Raw genomic sequence first — 21595 nt, 5'->3', positions numbered from 1 at the left:
ATATGTAGTTATTATTAATAGATTATTTGAAGTTATTAACTAATCGTTAAAATTCCACAGAAAATCGCCCCTGCACAATTTTCCCTCATCAGTATTTCGTACATGGTTTTTTACCAATTATCACAAATCAATGAAAAGTTATTACTATAAATATGGTTGTGATTATGAAGGCGTTTTTAATGACAAAATCCCCCGGTTCTTAAATATACATATTGGTGTACTTTTAATTCACAGACAGAGATTATTAATAGCCAAACACTTATATAAGTATACAAACGGCTTTTTGAAGAACAACTGTTATGAAATGAGCGATAATTAATAATTAGAAATAAAGATAAAGGTAAATTTAAAATCTGGTTCGATAGCTGCAGTAATTGTTTCTCTTGAAACTCAAAAACCTGTGCACTTTTGTAGTAAAAGACTAAAAAGACCTGGGGACGAGGTTTTATCTGCACAGTTCTTACATCATAATCATGGTATTAGGGAACTTGCGCAAACTCAAATTTGACGGATGACGGTACCTTTAAAGATTGGGAATAGCGAATTGCTTTGGAAATAACCACCCTGCATAACTTCCCCGCGCCGTATCCTTTTCTTGCCGACGTGAAAACCATACGTAGGCACGTAAGATACAGTGGTTGTGACCTAAGACTATTTATACAATCATTTCTTCAGGCCCAAGTGCTTAGGGTGAAAAAAATGTGCGGCAAATAAATGGTAAAGCAAAAATGAAACTGACAAGCATAAACAAAGTCAGAGAGAAAACTTCTTAAGCATAAGCAGGATGAAAAGAATTGTTATAAACAAAGATATACTGCAAAAATTATGCAAATCTCTACCGTCACCTGGCGAAAGTTCTAGAGACAACACAGGACAAAGTTTTTTTAAAACAAATTCGACTCCAACAGATTTTATAGTACATGGGAGTGATGGCAAAAAAGCTGTGGAAGAGTGGGATAAATTATGTGCGAGGTAGCTAGCTATAGCATAGTTGAATAGTGAGCCTTTTTATTATAGTATAGTTGAATAGTCTTTTTATTTAACTAGGTAGCTATATATATAGTAAAAAGAATAGTTTTAGCTATAGCTAGCTTGCTACATTTTAGCTGGCTAGCTTCTTGTTAGACAACATAAAGTTCCGACATGATTGAAAGGTCTTAGAGTAATTTAAACTGTGTAGCACAGCTATATGCTGACTGCATGATCTCTAGAAGTGGCCAAGTAAATCTCGCAGCGTGAAACAAGTGTACAACGTACTAAGTTCTTTTTATTTAGTCAGTCAATATTATCATCAACCATGCAATTTCAAGAAAAGAACGAACCTACACAGAAGACATCATCAACTAGTTTAACAGAAAAACGGTAAAAGCTTAGCTTAAATAGCTTAAAAATTTAGCTTAATTTTAATAGGTAAAAAAACTAGATGGAATCACAATTTAGCTGTATTAGTATATTAAATAGTTTATATAATATATATATATTTATTATAAAATCAGCCAAAAATCCTTGATAATATAACACTGTTTCGAAAAGCTTCGTGAATTTTATTTTTAAATAAAGTGTTTTTTTAAAATACATATATATATATATAGCTATATATATTCAGTTTTTTTAAGAAAAAGGAAATTTATTTAGTTTGCTTTCCCAGTATATAAATCTTGCAATAAAAGTTTTTATATATTTAGTCAGACATTGGGATCATCATGCACAATTACAAAACCAAAACAACAAAAAAACCCTATTATTTCATCAGAAAAAGGGTAAATATTATATTAAATTGATCATATTTTAGCCTTAACAGTTATATAGTTTGCTAGACTAGTAGATCTTGCAATAGGAATTAATTGTAAAGTTTTTTATATATTTAGTCAGACATTGGGATCATCAGGTAACATAACGAAATCAAAATTTCAACCGCCACAAAAACAACAACAAAAAAACACCATCAGTTTAACAGAAAAGGGGTAAATTATACTATTTAGCATTCATTAGTGTTCTAGTTCAAAAGGGTATATTTATTACAATTTATATATATTTGTGCTTCCTGTCTATAGGTCTAGGTGGCAAGAGGGTGACTTACTGATCCTGATGAAGGAGATATCAGTAAGAAACCCCTTTCAAACAAAGAAAGGATCACCGCAAAGAAGAATGGCATGGCAAGACATTGCAGAAAATTGCGAGAAGTCAAGCATAACAATTCCTGTTTCCGAAAGAGTGGTGAGAGAGAGGTTCCAGATAGTAAAAGACAAGTTTTTAAGAAAAATGAGGGCAGAAGAAAAAGGCAGTGGAATCACATGTACATACAGTGAGTTGGAGCAGTTGATGCAGGATTTAATTGATTTAGAGCGCGACTGTGAGAAAGAAGCAACTGAGAGTAAAAAAGAAAACACAGAACATGACCGCAAAAAAGCTATAAATATAAGGAAAAGGTGTATGGAAAGAATGGGAGATCCAGGAAAAAGAAAAAAAAAACAAGGATAATGACAGGATGGATTTTTTTAGAGAAAGGAATGAATCTATGATGAGAGATAGAGAGGAGGAAAGGAAGCTGAGAAAGGCGGAATTGGACTTAAGAAAGGAAGAGACTGGTTTAATGAAAGACCAGCAGAAACTTTTTCAAGATTCATTACTGCAAATGCAAGCTCAACAGAGCCAAATGATGCAGTTGCTGTTACAGAAACTTGAAAAATAAAACGTTTATGTATTTTATAAAGAATTTATGAATTTGCTGTCCGTAAGCGTATAAATTAATGCAGGATAAATTTTTGCGATATTAATTTTTGCGATTAAACGTCCAAAAAAAAGAGTTTTACGGGATTTATTTTTGCGAATTGAGCTCTCAGCAAGAAAATATACATTTGCCTCAATATTGTTTCTTAGAAGATTTGTGGCTATAAAAATAGCCGTTTTAATTTCAATCATCCAGATAAATACGCTTCTAATGTTGGGGGCTGGCAGTTAAAAAATGTTGATGTGCAAGAGCCATAAATACAGGTCCTTGCATTACTTAAGAGAGCAGATGCAATATACTGTTTTGAAACAGCACTTAAACCTATCTTTTGCATCTTTGAGTAGTCTGTAAATTTGAATCTTTCGATAACATCACCAAACACCCATTCAACTGACACCCTGACTGATGACATGCGCTCATTATAAACACGTTCTTCTTCCAATAGGGGATTTTTAAAACCTGTTTGTAGCTGCTCCCTATGAGGATATGCAGGGTCACCATAAACACATAAAACTGTGCCATCAGGAGCAATTGAATATCTTTGGAGAATATCCATAAAGCCAGATTGTGCAAGAAGGTAACAATCATGTCTCGAGCCTTCAATTGGACCAAACAAATTCGCAATGAGACCATTGGGAGTGGAAACAGATTGCATTTTGTAGCCATGGTGTCTTTTATGGCCACTGTACATGGCTTTCTGATCTGTACCTGGTCGAGCAATCCCCCTTAAAGTGCCATCAATAAAACCCCAACAGTTATCAAGTGGGGCACCTTTTGCGTGTATACAGTCTGCAAAATCTTTCAAAGCATCCTTTGACAACCACGCCTGATTGAATGATGTGAGAAGTCGTCCAAATCTATTGTGTATGATATCCAAAGTTCTGTTAAATATGTAGGACATATCAGGTACAGACCGCCCAAACCGCGGAATAAGATCTGAAAACCTACATGGAAAGGCAAGGCGACGCAAAGTCAAACATAAGGCCTCCATTGGGTCTATGGTCAACCGATTTTCTGTTTTAACTCTTTCACCTGACAACCCTAGGGCATCACACAAACGTAACAAATCTGTCTTTCTAAATCTAAAATCTGCCCAACATTCATCATCTGACCAATTATCAAGAGAAAATTTATCTTGCTCCCAATAGGGAAACACAGGATTTTTCTTTTTATTTCGTGTTTCGTCAAGAAAAAAAAAATATTCTTCATCATCAATGAAACCATTCTCAAGTTGGAATATTAACACATCCTCCATGTTTGTTTACAAGTTTTAAAAAATGTTTCGCGCCACCGTTCGCCACCTTTTGACTTTTGCGCAAGTTCGATTGTAAACATCAAAACGGACCGACGATCGGGACCGATTTCCGCGACCCAGAGGCTCGTACGTTCGTAAAATAGGGGTTTGCGCAAGTTCCCTATTGAGCGGAGCCGCTCGTCTTAGTTTCTCTTCTCAGAAAATATGACGGCGGAAGTTCGTTTGTTGATTATATTAAGTTCCTTTCGTCATTTTTTGCTGCCTTGCGCAAATCTCTTTAAATAAACTTCAATTTAACAACCTCTTTCTATCTATTGATGCTGTTTTCTCAAAAATACGTGCATTAATTTATGCATATGTTAAAAGTCTCAACGCTATACGAGAAAGAAGCTTTAACATCCATTCATTACCTTAAGTGTACACAGTAAGTAATTAACAACGGGAATTTCCCTCCTACAAGCGATGACACAAATGATGGTTCTTTTAAAATAATATCTGTTTTTATTACGCATGATAAAGTTGAACGTTTGGTCAGAAATCAAAGACGAAGGATTGGTATAAGGTGATCTATTTTATTCTATATACACGCAATATGAAGCTCGCATGATTATTTTACACTGTTGCCATCTGATTGAGGTTTTCACTCATCAAAGTTATTTCTCTTTTACCACTTTTCCATACGAAAATATTTTTCAACTGAATATTAATTAACTATAGTAGGGCTATGGTTTTTTTATTCTTTTGGAAGAACTTAGATTATAAAGAACGTACTCGACCTTTATTACGTCATAAATTATACGAACAAAATAAATATGAGTATGGAATTTCACGTTTTTTTTTGTTTTATAAACAACATCTTCTAAGCAAAACAAGGCTCAAATTTCTTAAATTTCTTAAATTTCTCACTTTTCTTTCTTAAGTTGTGAACGCCAGCCTAAAGTAATTAAATAAAATCGGAAAAATGATAAACATAACAAAGCGGATAAAATCAGCCATAGTTTTCCACACTTGTAGTTCTAAAAGTCATGTGAAAAAGTTTTAGATGCGCCAAAAGAAATTTAAGCAACATCGAGCCTTATTCAAAATTTCTGTTATAAAAAACACGTGTACGAAAAAACAATTAGTTTCAAATAGTTACTTTTTTCTTTTGCGCTATCTTCAACGTTATCTGTGTCTCCAAATCCTAAAAACGTTTATCATCACCTAGTGAATCTGATCACTTATTTCCATATTTTGTACTATGAAAAAGTGTATTTGGTAATTAAAGGATAATAAATTATTTTTGCTTTCCGACAATGGGGAAGGTAACTTTAAAAACATTTGACTGGCTGTCTGCAAGTCAGTGAGTACATCAAAATTTGACAAAGAATTTAGATTGTTGCATTCGGTATGTATCACGTGAATTCAATTATTAAAAAATTCACATGACTTTCACTCACTGCTACATGCAAACACGAACGTTTGACTTGAAATCAGTTAACGGAGATTATAATAGACAAGTCGTTAGCGGATGATGAAACCGTGGGAATTCGCCTGTTACAACAAAGTTGATAAAAATGTATCGCATTTGTTGTTTGTAGCTCTAAAATTTTGTACGTGGCCTGCATGATCAGCTTTTGGCTGGCAGACGGACAATGAAAATTATTATAAAGATTTATCTACGTTGCCTGTGGATAAATCTACGGGTTCGCCCGTCCTTTACACACTGCATTCATGGGTCTCCCTACTGGCAGTACTATTTTGAAGAACGGTAATACCCAACTATTAGCAAAGGATGGTAGCTGTGGGTAGCGTTCGGTCAAAAAACTCCCGTTAAATTTTTAAGGGGTAACAGCTAATAATATAGCCAGGTTCTTATCAAGAATTCTTTTTTTCTGCTACTATTATTTCTTTTTAGTTGTTTACTTACATAATAAAAATAAGAATTTATTTGTTTACAATATTAACAAACTAACGTTTAGATTATGTTTCCGTGTAAATATCGATTTTGCACTGGCAAGTTTTCCACGAAAACGGATTTAAAGGAACACGAGTTTGAAATTCATGGAGAGGTTCCTTCCGTGTTGAGAAGATGTTGCGAGGTGCTTAAGAGAAATAATAAGCGACATCACTCGCGCTCTCATCATACGAGCTGCTCTCGCTTTGCATACTTGCATGAGCGAATCTCATCAATACATGTTACGTTCTCGGATCGAGAAAAATCGTTACATGTCGTTGAAAAGGTGTTAAAGGAAATCGGGAAGACTTTTTCGTATCACGATAGTATATTCGGACAAACGTTCAGAAAGTCTGGTAGTTATTCAACAGACACAAAGATATTTAAAGCAAATGAGTTTGACTTTGATATCCCGCTGAAATACTCATTGGAGAAGTTACATATCCGAAGGAGAGGGGAGGTGTATTACGGATACACCCAAAAACAACAGGTAAGAGTGGCCTGATAAACATATGCATGACTGGACAAACAAGCACCTATGACACGCATAAGTTGCCTTTTTTCCATTGTCACTTCACTTTAAGGAAGTGACAATGGTATTCGATTGATTCCAAACCAATCGTTGTGCCATGCATTTTAATAATATCTCTTTGTACCACCTTAAAAAAGGAGTTATTTCTCAACAAATTGTGATACTACAAAGCAAATTAATAGTTATCATTTTAAATTTTTGTATGAGGATTTCAATATTTTTCATCTCGCCAACTTGCCGCTTATTTATTCAGTTAAAAACTAAATTTGTAGCGAAACAACTCAATAGAAATAGAATGATAAACAATACCACACATATTACACATCTCTTACATTGTTCGTAGTGCAGCCCAAAAATGTTTCACTTTAATTGAAAAAATTGTTGTGTGCAAAAATTATTGCATTTAAAATTGAAAAAAATGCTTACTATACATTTTGTGATATAAATTATTTCGTTTTGATAATAATTTGATAATATTGCGGCATAAATTATTACGATTTTATTAACAAAAATGTTCTTTAAGACTATCCTTGTATTTTTTGTACAGAATTTTTACCGTCCAACATATACCAGTTTCTTATTAAATAAAACAATTAACATTCTTTGCATTTTGTGATATTAATTAACGCGATTTTCAGCAAAAAGCGCAATAATTTATGCCCGCAACAATATATGTTCTTAAGATTTGGCATCTTAATGTTTTTGGTCAAGCACAAACAAAACTCAATTAAGTCCTGTACATCATCGTCATCCAGTAGTTAATTTTCTGCCCAAACTGAGGTTTTTCGTTCACCAAAACTGCGGTTTATCTTTTCGCCTGAACTGTGGTCCATATTTTCGCCCAAACTGCGGTTTATCTTTCCGCCTTAACTGCGGTTTATCTTTCGTCCAAACCGTGGTCCATCTTTTCGCCCAAACTACTGTTTATCTTTCAGCCCGAGTGAGTTGTTTCTTTCCGCCCAAACTGCGGTATCTCGCCCAAACTGAGGTTTATTTTTCCGGCGGTTATTTTTGGCCTCCGTTTATTACATTCATAACATCTTTTTTATTTCTGGTTAATTTCCTATTTTAGAGGTTGAACAAAAGATGCGTGTTTCAAATATACGTGCAAATATCTCAATGCTTTCATATTTTTCTGTCAGTTTCAGTTCGTGCTAAAACTGTGATAAAACATTTGCAAATCGTTCCTTTTTGCCTTGAGATGACGGTAAAACACAAAATCATGAAATGTTTTGATAAAAAGTGTTTTTATTTGTTTCGTGAGTAATAAATGCTTTCACTTGGTTTGACGTCACTTAGTGCAATACACTTTCTTTATTTTGCTAGGATAAGATGACATAATTCGTCCATAACTTTTTTTAAAATTACCACATCATTAGGATAATTATTTTTGCTGCAAATAATATTTAAGATATTATCATCAGTAACTAGGCGAACATATCAGAAATTGACGTGTAAAATAAAGAAAATTGTGGTTGACTTATCATCTCACCATCTTTCAACTAATTTTAGCCATATAACTACGTACTCTTCTGAAACTATTTGTAAGAATCACCAACTTTTGATTGGTCATCAGGCACCAATTCTTTGCATGTTCATTTTACTGCATTCTTCTTAAAAGAAATTGTTGAGTCCTGTGTTCCGAATGTATATTAAGTACACGCCGGCATTGTCTGACCAATTTTATTCACATGACATTGGTTGACCCGTAGCTCTGGTATAAGACACTTGCTAAATATGCCTGCGCTGTGGATCGAACCATAAACCTTGTGACTACAAAGCGAACTCCATAACCACAAGGCCACGCATCGCAAGAAGGATAATGTTATTTTCAGTCAAAATAAATTAATTAAAGCTTGTTGTACGCATAGGTAAAATAGCAATGACCATAAAAAACTAAATTTATAAATTATGAAATCATCCAAAGAATGTTCACATGTGAAATTGGAAAATAAGTACCGGCTGTAGTTAGTAGGGCAGCAACACAGCGGTGAAGAGTAAGTAAGGTCTCGCTGTTATGCCCTTAATTATGGTTACTGTAAAGGAAACAATTTTATTTTTACGTTTTTTGCAAAAAATTCATGACATATAGAAAAAACAATTCTCTTTCCAATGACATATTTTATAGTCTATGAAAATATTTGGAACATCCCTTTTTTCTGGAAAAAGCCTTTTTAGAGCTGTTATATCCTTCACACCTTTGAAAAAATATGTGCAAAATGAGTTGAGCATATTTTTTGTAAACATTATGCATAATATGGAACTCCAGTATAAAAATATGCATAATAATATTTTTTAGATAGTTTACTTTCACTATCGAATTAAAAAACCTCAAAGTTAAGGAATATGCATATGAGCTGTCTCTTGTAAACCTGACTTCTGTCTATTAATGATTCCGAGCGCGTGCACGCATATTCAGCATAAAAAAAGAGTTCGCACTTCTATCATCTTTCTGCATACTCAGTTCACACATTTTTATAACACCTACGGAAATCTTTAAAAACAAATATCTCGTTAGTAAATTTTCGCATATATGCCTTTACGTTTGTGGTCTCTTTTTCCGAAAGCTTCCTATTGGCTCATTGAAATTTTCGGTAATGAAAAGCTGAATAAATTATGCACAAAAGGTTCCCGGATTTTTTTGTATAAATTACTGATTAGCGAATTATGACGACAGAAAGAAAAAAATATGCATTTTTTTGAATGATTATATATAATTACAAATAATTTCATAACGACGTTATTAGAAAAAAAAAACGGGAACCTTTTTAAATTTAATTTATGTTAAATATAATGGTGCAAAAACGAGAAGTCTGCGACCACGCGTTCGGAAAAAGAAGCCATTTTAAAACGTACGGTGAAAAAAAATTGGTGTGTGTTTATTTCATAATATTTTCTTTTTGGAAAATTACCATCTCACGAAAATAACACCATCAAAAAAGTCTTTCATCAAGCATTCAGAAACAAAAAAAACATAAAAAAATATATAAAAGTATTGATAAATTATAAGGGTTTTTCTGAGACTACTTATCAAGTGAGTTTTTCCTTTACAGTAACCTTAGTACGGTCTACGACCAATTATGATGTGTGTTATACATTTTCAAAATTATCGCCTAAAAAAGCCCTCTAACCTTATAAAATTAGTTAATAAAGCATAAAAAGGATAAAATATGAAATTGAATGACTTGTTAACATGACAACAGACGTGACATCACACAAACTATTTTGACTGTCCTACAGTTAACTGAAAATGATGAAAAGTCACTAAATTTCAATCAGAAAAACCTGTCTGTTTCAGTATTTGTTACAAAAACACTGGGGTGGGGAGGGGGGGGAGGAAGGGGGGAACTACATATGTATACCTCCCTGGTTAAAACGATATCACATCTTTTTCTCCTTTTTTTATTAAGACATTAAGCTTGAACGTTCCTGCACAAGAGACTACACAGGTATTCCGAATGGTTATGTTGAAGTAAAAGCAAACACAGGAACTAAAATCTTGCCGCGTAAAATACAAGAAGAGTTGTATCAAGACTTGAAATGCGCAATTACAAGACTGAAATGTATGTATCTGTAGTTTAATAACACTTTTTCTTTTTTTATCATTTCATTTCTTTTTCCTTATATTTGTGGTTGATAGCGAAAGAAATAGCTTGCTTAAAAACATCTCAATGGTAGGTAGAAATTAAAAACGTTCAGTTGTCAAGCAACAATTTAATTGCTACGTTTTTAGTAGTTATTTACAACGCAGTCATGAAACTGAAAATACGCTAATCAACATACATAGAGGGTTATTCTGCCATCATTCTATCCTGCAAATAATATTATTCTTTTTTACCTGTTTCAGTTGTAACAGGATGTAGTTATATCTTGCATAAAGTGAAAAAGTTTCTTTAATGTTAAATACAGGGTGATTAGGTTACTTATCCAAGCATGGGAATTTAGAACCTGCTTTATTTTTTAAAACCTTACACATTGCAGAAAAGTTAAATCGATTAGCCTCTTTTTAGTTATCACCCTTGATCGAAAGGCACATGGTCCTGCATTAACTTTGAAAATCACTCGGCCGGAATCACACAAAGTTGTTCCATCTATCTCAACCAATCAAATCAGTCTTGTTGATTTCAACTGGCCGAGAATTCAAACAAAGAAAGTGTTGTCTAACAGACTGATCAATGCAATCCACGCTGCTGGTTTGCACTTAATACCAAAGAATGTGTTGTTTTGATACGTATCGGTCTCCAAAGCAGGAAACACTTTAATGAACGGCTGGACGTTGAAGACAGTGGGTGTCGAAGTTATTGCCACAAACTGCTAAAAGCAGACTTTCATGGATGGAAAAAGCAATCCGCCAATGGGTTACCAGGAATATCAACAATGCTTTTTAAGGTAGGGTAGAATTCTTAAAGTTCTGGAGTCATTATTGTATTTTCAAAAAATCTTATCTTAAGTAAATTATCGTGGTTTAATTTTATCACCAAAACTCTATCAGATATAAATTTTTTTCAATGCAATTGAGAATATAGAAAAGAGAGAGAATGTCGAAAATGTTAAAAATCTGCTTTTTTTTCTATTTTTGTGAGCTGTTTCAGCGGTAAAGATACAATAAAACTTACTCGTCATAAGAAACATGTTGATCTTAACGTCTCTTTTTAGATTCGTTTTTGCTGGAGAACATAGTGCGTTAGTTAAAAAGCATGTAGTTCATTCTTTTGTTTCGTTTTAGCATCAATTGTTCTGGATGAATGAAGAGAATCCAAACAAGGATTGGTCCAAATATTGCCTGCATGAAAGATACATTAATATGCTTGATGATTTGATTTTACGTTTGAGAAACGGATCATTATATAACTATTTTCGAGATGTTGAAAACGTTCTAAAAGGGAAAGATCAACAGGTTTTAAACCAAGTAGCTAATTGCGCAGAAAGAAGGCGGAGAAGGCTGTTGAAGTTGTGTTGAAATACAAAACCCATGAACTAAAGAAATCAATGGGAATGCGAATAAAATTCCAATTTTCATAAAAAAGAAAGCAAGAGAATAAATAAAAAGTATTAGAGGATCTACAAAGCACAGAAAAGGGCAGAAGAATGCAGACGTGGTTAGCTACTCTAGAAAGAATTTGCATGAGTGACTCTTTTTTATATAAGCAATGATAAACGAGAAAATGCCATACAAGCTGCTACGAAAAACAATAACTCCTGGCACGAATTTTATATTTTATGTTAAAGACCTTGTAGTTGCTGTCATTATCGAATGCAGTATTCTATTCAATTAACGGATAGTCGAAAGAAAATTGGAGCTGGAAAACAAAAATGAATAGTTTTTCAAATATTTATTTTAAACTGTTTAAAACTTTACAATCTATCTAGTTTTTTACAGCTTCGATCTTTTTTACTATGCAGTATTTGAACTTTTCTTGTCTCGGAATCTCCACACCATAACCACCTTCACAATTCAACCTCTTACCACTAATTTTTGAGCCGCAATGGAAGAGTTTGGAACTTTCAAGACAGGAAATAGCTTCTTGGTCTTCACTTAAAGAGAGATCAGAAATTATTCAGATCCATAACAAAAAACGACAGCCCATTTAAGACTGTTAAAGCTAAAATTTGGTAAATAAACATTTGCTTACTGATTTTGTGTTAGTTATTTAATATTGTATGGTGTTAATATTTATTCTTGTTGGGAATAAGTTATATCACGTTCAATTGAGTTATTTTCTTCAGAGTTCAGAATTATGGCTACAAAAACGGATTTCTATCAAGATAATTAAAGCATGTATGACAACTTACTCTTTCCAGAGAGCATATGAATATTCGTGCTTTATCTAAAAGTCTCGTTTTTTGCCATATAAACAAAAGGGCTAGCTGAAAGATTATGTAATGCCGTTTTGGATACAAAAGGGATGCCCAAACAATAGCAATTTAAATATAGTTAATGCGCAATGAGATGAGTTCAATCTCCTTCCATGTTTCTACCTTCATGGTTCAACCCGGTATTCACTAACCACCCAAATTACACCATTCATATATAAAACTTAACTTTATTTTCAAATTAGAGGCTTAGATTGGAAAACTTTCCAGAGAGGAGACACCTTTAATTAACGGACACTTTGCTCTTGCACCGAAAGTGTCCGCTAATTGAAAAGAATACTGTATCTTATTCCGAAGATTGAAGAACCTTATTTCTTCTTCTTTTTTTCCCAAAATATGCAAGAACTTGTCCATTAACTATTCTTGTCCATTTATCGTCAATGCTGCTTTTATTTCTCCTTCGTAATAATCGTGAGCCAAATAAAAATATTATTCTATACAACTGGATTTCAAAAGTGCTATTTAGTTAGGTTTCTGACACATGTGTTGAAAAACAGTAACACTTCTTAAGGAACGCGAAAAACACACTTCTGTTTACTAAGAAACTTTTAGACAACTCCTTCAAAAATCAAGATACAAGATCATGTGTTGCTACTAATTAGCATAACAATAGCAAATAAAATTTACAAAGCAAAGAATTTAAATTTGATTTGTCCATCAAACAAAACATAAAGTTAATTAAGCGTGACTTTTTACAACATGTGTATATGATCTGAACCAGATCATATGCACATGATGACATACGAATAAACCAAAAACCATTCATGTCGCAAACTTAACCATAAATGTCGCAAATAAATAAGTCACTTTTTTCGATAAATGTCGCACAGAAATTCGTCATTAACCATAAATGTCGCATTTGAAATTCTTTATAGAGTTATATTTTATATAAAAACGAAAAAATATTGATGCGGACAAAATATCAAACCACCTGTAAATTTCAATAGGTATCTTACGATCTCTAGTAAGTGCCCTTATTGAAAACATTATGCTGAAAGCAAAACAATACAGATGGTTGTTATTTTGATGAATTATATACCGCTAAAGAGAAAAGTATAAGTGCTTTTTCTGAGTAAATACAGGTCTTTACATATAACAACGAAACAATATGAATAAAACGTTTTGTGCAAAAACACCTCACACGACTCTGTCTCTAAAGTTATCATGCACCCTATGATTGCAAAGATTACACTGGATAACGGAATCATTCGAAATGTAAGACATACCATCACTTAATAATTATTTAATAAGTCCTACTAACCATAAATTCCCTCTCAAAAGTTGCTTTAGGTCTAAATGGACTTTGCGACATGCATAGTTGATTATCAATTTCTGTGCGACATTTATGGTTGCGACATTATGGTTAAAATTGCGACATTTATGGTTGATTGCGAAATTTATGGGGGTAACACAAGTGACTTTGTTTTACCACTTGGTCCTTAAAATATTATCTATATAAAAAACGTTCTTTGTATTATTTTCAATAGGCCCTTTCCAAAGTTTACAAAATGTGCTCTTACACGCATATGTGGAAGCGTTGCTATGGAATATATTGTTGCTCTCAAAAAAGCACTTTGCAGAAGGGTTGATAATACCTTCTTGTTTCCTCTTTCACTGATCCCAATAATCTTTTTAATGAGACATTTCTTATTAAGTTATAAAATTATGTCTTGTCCTACAAAAAGCAACTTCTTAAATCAAAAAAAAAAGTATATAATTTATAAAAAGCAATTCATACTTCATAGTAACTTATATCTGCACGATATAAGTGCAGATATAAGTAATAAATACATCACATTGTTAAAAAGGGAAAAATAACATGCAATTTGATCTTTTAATAATACATTATTTTTACATCATTTTATTAGGATAGGTTGCAACATAACAAAAAAAAAAAAAGATTTGCATTGATAAAAGATTTGTGCTGAGAAAATCAGAAAATCAAAACCATGGCAACATATGTAACATATGCTCTGATTGAATTTCCCTATAACCCGACTGGGTATTGGTATCGGGAAAACGTAGCGTCGCAAGGGAACTTCATCAATGAATAAAAAAGGCATAGTACAAGGTTATCAGTGACGGACTTGCCAATTTCCCCGGAAAAAGGGTAAAAATATGCAACTTGAACTGTCCATATCTAATATAAGCTTGGCCAAAAGATTAGTCAGTTAGTTATATTGGAGACACTGATATACAAGATTATTCAGTGGTATATTAAAGGTGAGATGCACGTAAACCCTATCTTTAGCTAAACAACGTATTTCTTTTAGAATAGGACATAAGAGAAGAATTCAATATCTGTGAAGAATATTAAGAAGAGTAGTGAAAATGTAAAATTCGAAGAATTTTTTTTTTACTAGTCTCTTTATATCAATCCGTACTTACATTAAATGTCGTAGTAAGTGACGCAAACGCTTCTTTTACTTATTTATCACTTATTTATTTATTTATCAATGTTCCTGTATACCCAAAGAATGGCTATTTAAATGTAGATTGTATTGTCATAGCTCATATATGAATTTGTTTATTTAGATAATCATGTATTTTAAATGTAAATTATCGGGCTGTAAAAAGAAATTTCCAACAGATATTCACAGAATTTATCATGAAGAAGATGACCACGGCATTATTAAACCAAAAAAGTGTAAAGTCTGCAAAAAACAATTTGACAGAAAATCCATTTGCATACGTCACCAGCAGCAGGAACATGAAACAAAAAATCTAACGCAATATTTGGATGAGCGTTACTACGAAATAGACGTAGAACCAGCTTCTCGCAAAATTGCTCTAAGGGAAGTTAAGAAGGTATTTAATGAACTTGGAAAATGCTTTGGCGATGGAATATTTTCCAATAATTTCAGAAAGTCTGGAAGTTATTCAACGGATACTAAAGTTTTGCACGCAGATGAGTTTGACTTCGATGTACCCTTAAGATTCGCCTTGGAAGAATTGCATTTAAATCGAGAGGGAGAAAAAGTATTTTTTCACTTTACACAAAGGCAAAAGGTAGGAAGTAATTTTTTTAAAAAAACCAATGTGCAATGTTAGAACTACACCGTATAAATAGTTTCTGTTTCATGCAATTTTATCAATTAGGCATTACTTTTGAGCAATAGACAATGAGGAACTGTAGACATGACTCAATAAAAATAGCAACCGCCTTTTTTATTTAGACGCTTAATTTAAATGTCCCTATGAAGGTAGTTGGAACAAGAAGCTGGGAGGGAATTCCCCAAGGTTATGTGGAAGTTGTAACAAAAAATGATGAAAGAATCGTACCTAGAATCATCCAAGAAGAACTTTATACAAATTTACTGTGTGCTATAAAAAATGTAGATGGTAAGATGTGAAACCCTTTATCAAAATATATTTTTGTTTTGTTGTGTATAAGCTGTGACCAGCTTCAGAGTACGGGCTAAGTGCTGCTATTTGTCCATTTAGTCATTTTTACTTATAATTGCTAAAACACGGCCTTTTGCAAAAAATTATTCCCGTTATAACATTTATGGAAGTTTTATTCGTTTTAACTTTTTTTAGGTATTGTAGATGTTCTTAAAGAACCTAAAGGTCCAGCGCTGACAGTTAAAATAAAGAAACCAGGTCTTCCTCACATAACGGTTGATCTCTCAGCATCTATCTCCACAAATCAAGTTACACTAAGTGATTATAAATGGCCAAGGGAGAAAACTAAATTAGTTTTAACAAAAGAATTAATTAAATCAATCAAAGATGCTGGGCTCCATCTAATTCCAAAGAAGCTGAAGTTTTGGTATATTTTCGTTTCCAGAGCTGGACAGGTTCTAATGAACGGTATAGATTCTAACGATAACGGCTGCCGAAAGAGATGCCATAAACTGTTGAAAGCTGATTTCCAGACTTGGTTGGGGAGATCCAATAATAACTTACCTGGAATATCAACGATGATTTTTAAGGTACGTTTTTGAAGTTTGATTTTTTTAAAAATTTGATAAGTGGTGCACGGAATAAGTTGATACAGAAAATATAAAAAGATTTCAATTTTTCAAGATGGCAAGGAAATAGTTTGAAATTGCTTTCAACAATGTCGTTTCGAAAAATTTTGACAAACAGTTTTGATGAATAAATCCATGTTAGCACCATTTTATATATTCCATAAGTATAATTATATTTTTCTTTTACATAGCATCAACTCTTTTGGTTTAATGAGGGTAACACTACACTAGACTGGTCTCACACAAAAACTGCAGAACGCTACTTGGACATGTTAGAAGATTTAGGCAAACGATTGAGAAGTGGAATTTTATACAACTACTTCAAAGATTACGAAAATATTCTCCAGGATAGAGATATGCAGGTGTTGAATCAATTAGCCAATTTGGTCGATGCGAGAAGACAAGAGCTAGCAATGATGGGTTGAGGGATTTCATTTGCAACAAGATTAACCAAGGGAGAGAATTTGCTGAGAATGCTAACGGCATGTAATAAGTAACGGGTGGAGAACCGCATTTTCAGGATGTTATGGTTTTATCGAAAAAACCCGTGATTTATTAAAAAGGCGAATGAAGCGTAGTGGAGTCACGTTTTATCAAACTTACTGTTAAGAGAAAAATTGGAAAACGTTTTGAATTCATTTGCTTCTGAAGTGATGCAAAGATGATGGATTGACTGGTACTTGAGTTAACGGCCTTTTTTCTTTCTTCATAGTTTCATTGGAAAATTTTAATACATGGAATTGGGCAAAGGTTCAAACATAGTAAATTAAACCGCTACGATAAAATTGAACGTCATCAGTTCGATTCTTTAAGCCCACCATTATATGCACAGTCTGCTCAATCAGAGTTTAGTTCTTGGCAAAAAACCGAACACTCTATTGTAAATCAAAATTTAAAAAATAACAGCTGTAGTGTTTGTAAACATTGTAATTAATATTGGTGAAAACTGCAAACTAACTATGTAATTTGTTTCCATGTATGTATAATATAACAAACAAAACGGACTCTTTGATACCAAACTCCGAATTTAATGTATGAATAACAACCATCGGGTATATGCCTGTAAGTTACTATTTATAAAGTAGGTGTATAACGTACAGCTTATCGTAACGCTGTCATATGAACACATGATATTTTGTATAATAAGTTCTTGTGTTCACAACAATTCCAAAGTTCTCGTGAAAGTTTCCACATTAACTGTATCATCGATTAAATAAAAGCACAGCCTTGCATAAAGTGGGGGTAGTGCTTGCATGCTTAGTCATGTCGCGAACGTCAAATTTAAAACATAAAAATTCTAATATTATTATAAACTGGAGATTAATTAAGATAAACGGAGATAGTGCTATTTTCATGATTCTTTAAACTTTAAAAGCCATCTATAATATGGAAATGATATTTTATGAACCATCTGTAAGTTACCACAATCGAACTTTTTTTTACGTGTACCAATTTTCACCTATTTACCCAAAAATGTTCTTTATAGCGCAAAATTTGATATAGAAGAACGTTTTGTGCGCAAATTTACACGCGCAAATTATATAGTTTTACACTTTATGTAAAAGAAAACTCACTATTTTTCCCTAGTTATTTTTGGGGAAAGTTAAACTTGTACTAAAAATAATTTACCACAAGTTATTAACCCTATTCGGTCCGGGGTATTTCAAACATATTATGACCGGGGGGCGGATTCCGCCCCTCTCCATAACTTTAGACAGGCTTGTCCAAATTGAATCATTATAGTAAGTCATAGAAGATACAAAATGGCAGCAATAAAAATTTTCTTATGTCAGCACTTTTCTGTGACGTCATCGAAAGCTTGTTTTTTATCACTTGATGTGTTCATTCATGAGCCACTGACAAATTTTCCCTATTTACAAAATATTTCTTATTAAAAACCACGTACATTCCTCCTATTAATAATATTTTTCGCATATTTAGAGTCCTAAAACACTTAAAACGGCTATATTTAGCGAGATAGCCAGCAGATTCTCTGGTTGGGATAACATTAATTTTCATGCAGTGATAGAGACACGTATTGGCGGAAAATAAAAAATTATTACTTAGCAAGAAAGTGGCCCCTGAATTGGGTCATTAAACAAAAAAGGAGAAAAAGAAACCTACACACTTCATGTTTCAAAACAAACCGGATGGGAGTGAATTGGAATAGAAATGTATTAATTTTAATATCAACTAAGTTGATTAATAATATGTTTCCAAGCATCGGTAAAAAGTTAGATTTCAATTTTCGATTTGAACGAAACGGAAGAAATGTCGGAGTCACATCTTCAGAAAATGTATTTTCGTATGCACAAAAAAAGTCACGTCAATTTAATTCCAAAGAAAAAATATGTAAATGGAAATTAATCTTTAACCAAATTCAATGTTTCGATAAATTTTTGTGTTAATTTGATGTTCAATTGCCAGAACACACTACGGTTAAATTAAACGAGATTTAGGTTCAAGATGAAGATTTCAGTAAAGTGATGGAATTACGTGACGTGACGTGTATACTTTTAATAATTCTGTCAGCTTTAAACAGGTTCTTACTAAACATCGCGAAAACTGGAAGATGATAAAACCTCAGAAACCCATAATTTGGTCTTACCTTTAATGAAGGGTCTTTACCTTTTTATTATTTTTTTATTTACTCACTTATATACTCATATTTTTGAAAATTTACACAAATATCAGGAAATTTATAACATATCCATATATCCATATATTTATATACACTCACATACTGTAAAGCAAAGTAATTTTCCATAACTTATGTATATATGGCTATAAAATAGCCGTTTGCAGATATTTAATTTCTTCGCGGTCTTTCTAGCTGCCTTATTGGGAGTCTTTTTCAGGTCTTTTGCTGAAGGCGTTTTAGCAACAGACTTCTTTGTGTCTTTAACAGCTTTTTCACCTAATGACTTGGTTGCTGTAGACTTCCTCATAGCTTTCTTTGGTGTGCTTCTTCTTTGCTTTTTTTATTGGTGTACTTTGCTTTGTATTGGGCTTCTTACCCTCTGGTTTTTAAGTAACTGTCTTCTTTGCTTTCTCTTTCTTTACGTGGCGTATTTGTTCAGAACCATCCTTGTTTTTTTTAAACAACTCGGGTGACGTAATTTTTTGTTTTAGAGCTATTTTCAGAACTTTAAGATCTTACACATTTCTTTTTTACTGGAACCAAATGTCATCCTGAAGTAATGATACACAGATTTTTTGATACAAGTAGAATAAACTACTTTTTCCTGTAAAGTTTTTAAGTCATTTCTACTCACAAAATGTTCTTAATATGAAACATGTTTTATTGACAAGATTAAAAGATTTACATAATTCATAACAAGCAATTCAAATGTCGTGCTATTGAAATGACGTTTGAAGATTATTGTTAAAAGGGGAAAATAGTGTGTGACTTACATGTGACAAATTAATTTTTTTTTATTTTCATCGTTCAATATGTTTAAAGGGAAAAATACTTTTACATTCTCAAAATCTCTTGTGCAAAAAGCAGCAAATGAGTACCTAGTAATTTGAAAGCAAAGATCCTATAACTTATCGGGAAAAAAATCGGGGGAAAACTTCGTCGGTTAAAACTTAGTTGGGGAAAAATTAAATCGCTTTTGAAATATAAGTCACTTTTCCCCGACTAATTTTTCAAATAAGTCACTTTTCCTCCTCTTTTTTTGATATTCCTGTACATAACCTCACAAGGGAATTTAAATCAATTTTTTTATTTAGCTATCTATGTATGCTTTTCATACGAAAACAACTACGAGAATAAGTACAAAAATTCTTATTCAGGTATAAAAAATCGGGTAAAAGTACTAGTCGGGGAAAATAGTCGTGGTAAATTTTGATCAAGAATATACCATCGATACATGTTGATCATGTGTATCATGGTATATGCTCTCTTTTTCCCCTGCCTTTAAATCCTCCTCAAGGCTGAGCGTGTTTTAAGATATTTCTAATTGTTAAACTACCCCTTTCTTGAATTTTCGGAATTGAATACTGTCGCTAGAAGAACAAAAGCCGGCCATATGCATGTAATTATGGGATTAGTTGCATCTTTTACTTTTAAGTATGCACAACCTCAGAAACCTATAATTTGGTCTTACCTTTAATGAAGGGTCTTTACCTTTTTATTATTTTTTTATTTTCTCACTTATATACTCATATTTTTGAAAATTTACACAAATATCAGGAAAATTATAACATATCCATATATCCATATATTTATATACACTCACATACTGTAAAGCAAAGTAATTTTCCATAACTTATGTATATATGGCTATAAAATAGCCGTTTGCAGATATTTAATTTCTTCGCGGTCTTTTTAGCTGCCTTATTGGGAGTCTTTTTCAGGTCTTTTGCTGAAGGCGTTTTAGCAACAGACTTCTTTGTGTCTTTAACAGCTTTTTCACCTAATGACTTGGTTGCTGTAGACTTCCTCATAGCTTTCTTTGGTGTGCTTCTTCTTTGCTTTTTTTATTGATGTACTTTGCTTTGTATTGGGCTTCTTACCCTCTGGTTTTTAAGTAACTGTCTTCTTTGCTTTCTCTTTCTTTACGTGGCGTATTTGTTCAGAACCATCCTTGTTTTTTTTAAACAACTCGGGTGACGTAATTTTTTGTTTTAGAGCTATTTTCAGAACTTTAAAATCTTACACATTTCTTTTTTACTGGAACCAAATGTCATCCTGAAGTAATGATACACAGATTTTTTGATACAAGTAGAATAAACTACTTTTTCCTGTAAAGTTTTTAAGTCATTTCTACTCACAAAATGTTCTTAATATGAAACATGTTTTATTGACAAGATTAAAAGATTTACATAATTCATAATAAGCAATTCAAATGTCGTGCTATTGAAATGACGTTTGAAGATTATTGTTAAAAGGGGAAAATAGTGTGTGACTTACATGTGACAAATTAATTTTTTTTTATTTTCATCGTTTAATATGTTTAAAGGGAAAAATACTTTTACATTCTCGAAATCTCTTTCGCAAAAAGCAGCAAATGAGTACCTAGTAATTTGAAAGCAAAGATCCTATAACTTATCGGGAAAAAAATCGGGGGAAAATTTCGTCGGTTAAAACTTAGTTGGGGAAAAATTAAGTCGCTTTTGAAATATAAGTCACTTTTCCCCGACTAATTTTTCAAATAAGTCACTTTTCCTCCTCTTTTGTTGATATTCCTGTACATAACCTCACAAGGGAATTTAAAACAATTTTTTTATTCAGCTATCTATGTATGCTTTTCATACGAAAACAACTGCGAGAATAAGTACAAAAATT

General features: G+C 32.7%; 2 protein-coding genes and 1 long non-coding RNA gene across 4 annotated transcripts; all 3 read left to right on the top strand.

Annotated features, from left to right (window-relative positions):
- Positions 1-784: 784 nt before the first annotated feature.
- Positions 785-3935, top strand: LOC130628701 (uncharacterized). Its single transcript, XM_057441683.1, has 6 exons — positions 785-972; positions 1276-1362; positions 1424-1448; positions 1636-1760; positions 1869-1964; positions 2055-3935. Exons 1-6 carry the CDS (start codon positions 785-787, stop codon positions 2479-2481), a joined length of 948 nt encoding a protein of 315 aa, XP_057297666.1. The 3' UTR covers positions 2482-3935.
- Positions 3936-8576: 4641 nt separating this feature from the next.
- LOC130628539 (uncharacterized) lies at positions 8577-11318 on the top strand. The gene is made up of 3 exons (XR_008981846.1): positions 8577-10017; positions 10465-10843; positions 11181-11318. It is a non-coding gene; the product is annotated as an uncharacterized LOC130628539 (long non-coding RNA).
- A 3073-nt stretch (positions 11319-14391) lies between these two features.
- Positions 14392-17306, top strand: LOC130628536 (cyclic GMP-AMP synthase-like). 2 transcript variants are annotated; one of them, XM_057441474.1, is made up of 5 exons: positions 14392-14551; positions 14864-15337; positions 15505-15670; positions 15869-16263; positions 16494-17306. In XM_057441474.1, the coding sequence occupies exons 2-5, from the start codon at positions 14870-14872 to the stop codon at positions 16725-16727; spliced, it is 1263 nt and encodes a 420-aa protein (XP_057297457.1). In that variant the 5' UTR covers positions 14392-14551; positions 14864-14869; the 3' UTR covers positions 16728-17306. The 2 variants fall into 2 exon arrangements, with proteins under 2 accessions (XP_057297457.1, XP_057297458.1); XM_057441475.1 differs by lacking the exon at positions 14392-14551 and adding an exon at positions 14578-14729.
- The last annotated feature ends 4289 nt before the right edge of the window (positions 17307-21595 follow it).

This window comes from Hydractinia symbiolongicarpus, chromosome 15 (genome assembly GCF_029227915.1).
Source record: "Hydractinia symbiolongicarpus strain clone_291-10 chromosome 15, HSymV2.1, whole genome shotgun sequence".
NCBI classification, from domain to species: Eukaryota; Metazoa; Cnidaria; class Hydrozoa; order Anthoathecata; family Hydractiniidae; genus Hydractinia; species Hydractinia symbiolongicarpus.
Note: the sequence above shows the minus strand (reverse complement) of the source record. Positions and strands in the feature narration are given on the sequence as shown.

What these genes read in the sequence shown, in the direction of transcription:
- LOC130628701 (XM_057441683.1), top strand. Translation starts at nt 785, where the DNA reads ATGAAAAGAATTGTTATAAACAAAGATATACTGCAAAAATTATGCAAA. An exon ending in ATTATTTCATCAGAAAAAGG is followed by an intron (nt 1,761 to 1,868) that starts GTAAATATTATA and finishes TTATATATTTAG; the next exon opens with TCAGACATTGGGATCATCAG. An exon ending in ATCAGTTTAACAGAAAAGGG is followed by an intron (nt 1,965 to 2,054) that starts GTAAATTATACT and finishes TCCTGTCTATAG; the next exon opens with GTCTAGGTGGCAAGAGGGTG.
- LOC130628536 (XM_057441474.1), top strand. Translation starts at nt 14,870, where the DNA reads ATGTATTTTAAATGTAAATTATCGGGCTGTAAAAAGAAATTTCCAACA. An exon ending in ACTTTACACAAAGGCAAAAG is followed by an intron (nt 15,338 to 15,504) that starts GTAGGAAGTAAT and finishes TTTTTTATTTAG; the next exon opens with ACGCTTAATTTAAATGTCCC. An exon ending in TATCAACGATGATTTTTAAG is followed by an intron (nt 16,264 to 16,493) that starts GTACGTTTTTGA and finishes TCTTTTACATAG; the next exon opens with CATCAACTCTTTTGGTTTAA.